Raw genomic sequence first — 6814 nt, forward strand, 5'->3', positions numbered from 1 at the left:
CAACACGCTATTACTATTTTTTTTTAAATGATGTCAAACATTTGCATCTAGAGACAGGCTATAAAACATACACTGCTGAATTAATTCCAGAGCTACTATTCACCATTGTCAATTAGAGTGGAAATGTGCTGTGTGAGCATTTAAACGTCTGTAGCATATATGTTTACCGGGATTTCCATACTACATATGATGACAATGTTAAAGCACATACATATGACTCCTTTCATGTACTTATGAAATAGCTTTCTATGTTTACTGTAATATGCTGTGTGGCCGTATCAGTGCTGCATCAATAACTGGAATCATCACTTTTGTGACCTTTAAAATGGTCAGACATACACAGAGACAGAGGCCTGTTCTGACCCTATGTTGGTTATTTTAAGACTTGGTCTCCAGTCCTGGTTAATAGATACTGTATGACAATGTTAAAGTGACCCTGTGATGTCATATCCTTTTCGTGAGGGCCTTTGAACCTCACTGACCACCGCTGGTATCTCGGACATGGAGGCGTGAAACTAACTCACAAACAAGCACCTCCTCTAAATAAAGACGCAACACGTTTCTTATAATCGGACAATATAAAGCACGAACGCTAAGGAGACAGACGGACTATGAGCATTTACTTCAGTGGCGCACTCCACACACACGCACTCAGACAAAGAGGAAAGGAGAAGAGAGGAAAGTGAAAGAGAAGAGGAGAGAAAAAGGGAGGATAAAGGAGAAGAAGATGGCGTCCATCCCCTGTGCTCTGTTGCTGTTGCTGATCTGCCCAAGTCAGGTCCACATGGGTGAGTTACTTAAGCAATAAGAAGCCGTAGGTTGCACTGATTATACAGTAGAACAGCTAAGTTTCGCGTTATGCCTAAACCCCCCTTAACTGCTCTATAATCAGTGTAACTGCTTAGTGATGACTCTGCAGTAGTACGGACATACAGTAGTACAACATGTCAATGGATCATTAAATGTCATTTTGAAATGGCAGAAAAAAGACTTGAGTGGAATAGTTTTAAAATGTGGCATCATCGTCAGAATTCACCAGTGTGTTATGTGGGGAGAGAGAGAAAGAGTGATGGTGTGTTGTCATAAAAGCATGTGACTGAAAGTGTAGATTTCTCAGTCCTGTGTCCCTAAAGCACAGAAATGAGATCAGACAGAATATCTATGACTACTTTATCACTGACAACTCTGTCTGTCTATTCTTTAGGTGTTCAAGGAGGAAACAGCCCCACTGTGTTCTCCAGTGCAGGTGGGACAGCTACTCTACCCTGTGCTAATGTGCTTGATCCAAACTGCTCCTCTACTACATGGCTTTATAGCAGCACTGGACCTACTGATGAATTGTTTGGACATGGGAAGATAAAACCTGAAAACGGCAAAAACAGAGCTGAGAGACTGAGTCTGTTCCAGAACTGTTCTCTCCACATTACCGATGTCACCACTGAGGACGCAGGACTCTACATCTGTCAGCAGTATGAAGTGGGTGGACGTCAATCTAAATATGGTGCTCCAGTTTATCTCACTGTTCTCCATGGTAGGTTTCTTGTCAATATATAGACACAGGCACAGGTTGCAATATCTAAGGAAAGATTCTGAAGATTTCATTTTTAAGTCAAACATCACCAAAGCTCCCATTAGCTGAAATGATTAAATGTAGGTTGTTGCTGTGTAGTACTCCTGATGCAGTCTGATGATGTCATTTCCTCCTGCAGTCTTTGCTTCCTCCAGAGAGACTGAGATGGAGGCGGGCAGTCATGTGACTCTCCACTGCATCCTGCACACACACGACAACTGTACCGGATCGGTGAGAGGTAAGGGAGTCTGTCTCAGCTGGGTGGATAAGACAGAGAGTAAGCTGAGCAACATCACCCACCGCCAGATCAGAGCCACATCTACCTGTTCCATCACTCTGATGATAGAGCTCAGAGTTAATAACTCCACTTCCACACCGAGGAAGTGGAGATGCCAGCTGGCTGCAGAATGGAAGGTTCAGACAACTGCAATCTACACCATCAGAATTAAAGGTTAGAGATGTTTTCGTAACACACTCTTTTCCCAACAGAAAATAATAATGCATCCTGTACTCTATGAACTTGACATTGACTACTGGCAGTTAGCGTGTGGTGAACTGAACCTGATTGGTAAGGTGATCCCTTAGCAAAACATGTGTTCGTGTTGTTATTTGTCCCCAAATCCAGAGACAGTCACTAGGCCTACTGCTTCCACAAACTCAGGTAAGACGTGCCTTACAGCTAACACTAGTTATCATGGGCTATACACATAGGCCTAATTAGGACTGTTATTTGCAACTGCACATCTTTATTGCGTTTACATACTTACAATGCAAAGGCATCTTTATTAACATTGTGTAAATATGTAAATATTATTTTTATAAAAACTATTTTTATCCTATGCATTATGCATATCATACGAATCGTCGCCAGTCGAATCAGGCGATTAAGCACCAAGCATTCCACTACGTATGGTATTTTCTATAATGGTATGTCACAAATAAAATGGTGGGCTAACTGGATGTTGACTGGTGCCTTATAACAAAATAGACCTCTGTGAATTGCTAACTGTGTTGTATCTGTCTTCAGACAGAAGGTTCAGGTAAATTAAACATGTGTGTGGTATCATCACTGTTTTGTCCTACAGGTGTTAAACCCACATCTGCTTTTCTGTCCAGGTGTTCTGCTGATAACTAGAGCTGGTGTCTTTGTTAGTCTGTTGGCTGCAGCACTGATTATAATTGTGCTGATACACAAGAGAAAGTGAGTGTTTCACCGGCAATAGCCTGCTGTAAACCACTGCTACCACTGTAGTGACCACTGTGAATACTGTAGTGTCACTCAGGCTCTAACATTTTAATCTTGTTTATTTCAGATGCTGAGGGAGAGCACACCTTAGTGAGTGAACAATGCATATTCTGTTGTTCCACAGAAATAGTCCTTCTGTATGGCACTGGGTTTAATGTGCAGTGAGAAATGTGCAGGTACCTGTATGTTTGACACAGGTCTACGTGATGGATAATCTGACACATTGTTTCCACAGAGTCAAAGCAGGACCAGTGACGCAGCTTTCCAGTTTGTTCCAGCAGCAAACTCCTCAGCTAATGTAAGATAATGACACACTGGCATCACTCATGTCCATCTGAGGCACAGAATGGATGCAGCCGTTACATCTGGATTACTCGTTAGCCTAGATAATGTCCGCCATTAAAAATACTATTCTATTCTTTAGGTTTACTTGTAATGATCTGTGTACACATATGCATGGAAATGGGAAATCTGTATCAAAGGTCATACTCTGGGTAGCACTCATTTTTTAAGGGGGTAAAATGGGCTCCCCAAAGTGTCAGTGTCACTGATAGGGCTTCCTCTTTACAGATTCATGCCTTTAAATATACAGACGACCTACCAGATGTTCGTTTAACGGTGTGATATTGTCAAGTGTGAAGATATTAGGATGTTAAGATATTGTATGTGCTGCATATCATATCCTGCATGAAACTGAAACAATAACCTACATGTAACTTATATAATATCCTCCATGTGCTGCATCTCATATCCTTCATGTGCTGCATCTCATATCCTATGTGTGCTGTAGATCACCATGCCCATGCATATCATAGACACGTTTCTTTCAGTTTAATCTTCAACTCTCTTTTCAACTCTCTTTCTAGTTTGATGTCCTTTTTGTATAGATCAGCGTGATCTCTAATGAATACAATGCATGTAAACAATTAGTCATTGTGTTTCACTGTTTTAAACAATTTTGAAATAAAGCCATTTCATAATAAACTATATTATTTCTCTCTCACATATTCTTCTAACACGCATGCACTGTCCTGCTCAATGTCAAACATTGTAAACCTATGAGGTTGTGTGTGTTCCCAAGGGAAGACTTTAGTACAGTAAAAACCCTGCTGATTTGGTTTTGGATGAGCAAAGATTTGTAAAATAAAAAACACATGTTAATGGTCCATAAACCACAAGAGTGGCCTATGGCTCCTCAAAACCTCTTTATGTAATCTTGCACAGAAGGTTGTGATGCGCGTCACGTGTTGGACCATGAAGCATCAGGAGTGAGAACTGTTTTTTATATGGGGACCATGACCATAGAAGCGTCAGGAGCAGGAAGTGGATTTGATATGAGAAGATATATTTTAATAGATGATATAAATAATTAAAATGACATTTTGAGCCAGTATTTTACATGCCAGTATGAAGGCATGCCAAATGCACATCATTTAAGATATTTTATAATATCTAATTCTCCAAAGTTTGTGGTAATTCTGCGCATCATTGGATCATGACGACCACCACAATATTTGATATATTTGTATAACACTTCTTTTGTTCTAAGAATGCTAGTTAATGCAACATGTGTATTTCATATGTAAGAAGTGTGTTATGACATTTTACGACTCTTCAGACTGAGGGTGCTTAACATACTGTCCACTTCTCCACTGTAAACAAATCTCCTATCTGTCCTGTAGCACTAATGACTAATGCTGATCTACTCAAACATCACAGGTGTTTTGGGGTGAGGTATATACTGAACAACATTTCACTGTATTTTCTTCAATGAGGTGTATTCCTAACAGTGGCTTTGCATGGCAGGGTGCTACGGATGTCCTCTATGCCACAGATTACAAATCTGCAACTCGTGTCAAATCTAGTGATAATGTGAGTATGTTATGGAGTTAAATACGGTTCTCATTCCAACCACGCTGGTAGTATGTGCAATGTGTAGGACCTTTAGCACCGGAGAAGTCACTATTACATTTTCACTATTACATCACCTCTAAACGTGCATCCAGGCTGCATTGCCTGCTGTCCTTACCCACTCTCCTCATCTCTCTCTCTCTCTCTCTCTCTCTCTGTTTCAACTAAAGTCTTATAAAATTTTTAGAAATGGGAAACTTTAGAAATGTGAAAAAATGTGTTCATTAGAAACTGACCAAGACTGTCGTCACCAACCCCACTGGCCACATGTTGGTCCAAACTCCTCCCTCCTCTCCCCTTCAGATGTCCAGTGCCTATGGGTGTTGCATTTGCGGTTGCAGTTGCAGTTAGAGGCTTTCACACCATTTTGCAGAGTGTGTGTTTTCGGGTAGTTTGTAGGAGAATCTGCTGTGCTGAATGTAACACGCTATTACTCATTTTTTTAAAAAAGATGTCAAACATTTGCATCTAGAGACAGGCTATAAAACATACACTGCTGAATTAATTCCAGAGCTAGTTACTGTTCACCATTGTCAATTCGAGTGGAATTGTGCTGTGTGTGCATTTAAACATCTGTAGCATATATGTTTATTTCCATACTGCATATGATGACAATGTTAAAGCACATACATATGACTCCTTTCATGTACTTATATATGAAATAGCTTTCTATGTTTACTGTAATATGCTGTGTGGCCGTATCAGTGCTGCATCAATAACTGGAATCATCACTTTAGTGACCTTTAAAATGGTCAGACATACACATTAACACGCTATTACTCATAATTGTTTTAAAAATGTCAAACATTTGCATCTAGACAGGCTATAAAACATACACTGCTAAATTAAATCCAGAGTTACTATTCACCATCGTCAATTAGAGTGGAATTGTGTTGTGTGTGGCGTGCATTTAAAAGTCTGTAGCATTGTTCATATATATATATATATATATATATATAATGTTAATTTCCATGCTACATAACAATGTTAAAGCACATACATATGACTCCTTTCATGTACTTATAAGCTACCTTTCTATGTTTACTGTAATATGCTGTGTGGTCGTATCAATAACTGGAATCATCCCTTTTTTGTGAACTTTAAAATGGTCAGACATAGTGTGTAATCCAGGTTGTCAGGGAGCAATCCACTCCCATGCCTTCTAATTTGTCTCGCAGTATGAAGGGCTGGATTGTGTTAAAAGCACTTGAAAAGTCAAAGAAAATGATCTTCACACATGCAGCTTCCCTGGCACAGGCTCCTCCTCTAATAAAGTCTTAAACAAGGCAAACGTATTATTTTACAAAATGTGTTCACTAGTAACTGTAGTCCAGATGCCCAGTGCCTGCAGGGGTGTTGCATTTGCATCTGCAGTCAGAGCCTTTCATACCATTTTGATTCAAACATTTGCATCCCGACAGGCTATAAAACATACACTGCTAAATTAAATCCAGAGCTAGTTACTATTCGCCATCATTGCCCAAATAGAATTTTGACAAAACAACAATGTTAACAAATATGCTATACACGTGACTGCTTTTATGTATACAGTATGAGCTACCTTTCTATGTTTACTGTAATATGTTGTATGGCTGTATCAATGTTCTATCAATAATTGGAATCATCAATGTGTGGCCTTTTAAAATGGTCAGACGTGCACAGAGAGAGGCCTGTTCTGACTGTATGTTGGTTATTTTAAGACTTGGCCTCAAATTGATCCTGTGATATCATATCCTTTTCATAAGGGCCTTTGAGCCTCACTGACCACCGCTGGTATATCTGGCTTAGAGGTGTGAAACTAAGACACAAACAAGAGACTCTTCTAAATAAAGACATAACGTGTTTATTAAAATCGGACAATAGAGCATGCACGTAAATGAGAGAGATGGACTATGAGCATTTACTTCAGTGGCGCACTCCACACACACACACTCAGACAAAAAGGAAAGGAGAAGAGAGGAAAGTGAAAGAGAAGAGGAGAGAAAAAGGGAGGATAAAGGAGAAGAAGATGGCGTCCATCCCCTGTGCTCTGTTGCTGTTGCTGATCTGCCCAAGTCAGGTCCACATGGGTGAGTTACTTAAGCAAT

General features: G+C 39.9%; 1 protein-coding gene across 1 annotated transcript; it reads left to right on the forward strand.

Moving 5' to 3' along the window:
* The first annotated feature begins 708 nt into the window (after positions 1 to 708).
* On the forward strand, positions 709 to 3760 carry LOC121711329. Its single transcript, XM_042094842.1, has 7 exons — positions 709 to 788; positions 1205 to 1531; positions 1710 to 2021; positions 2196 to 2231; positions 2687 to 2771; positions 2884 to 2906; positions 3052 to 3760. The coding sequence occupies exons 1-6, from the start codon at positions 728 to 730 to the stop codon at positions 2888 to 2890; spliced, it is 828 nt and encodes a 275-aa protein (XP_041950776.1). The 5' UTR covers positions 709 to 727; the 3' UTR covers positions 2891 to 2906; positions 3052 to 3760.
* The last annotated feature ends 3054 nt before the right edge of the window (positions 3761 to 6814 follow it).

This window comes from Alosa sapidissima, chromosome 6 (genome assembly GCF_018492685.1).
Source record: "Alosa sapidissima isolate fAloSap1 chromosome 6, fAloSap1.pri, whole genome shotgun sequence".
NCBI classification, from domain to species: domain Eukaryota; kingdom Metazoa; phylum Chordata; class Actinopteri; order Clupeiformes; family Clupeidae; genus Alosa; species Alosa sapidissima.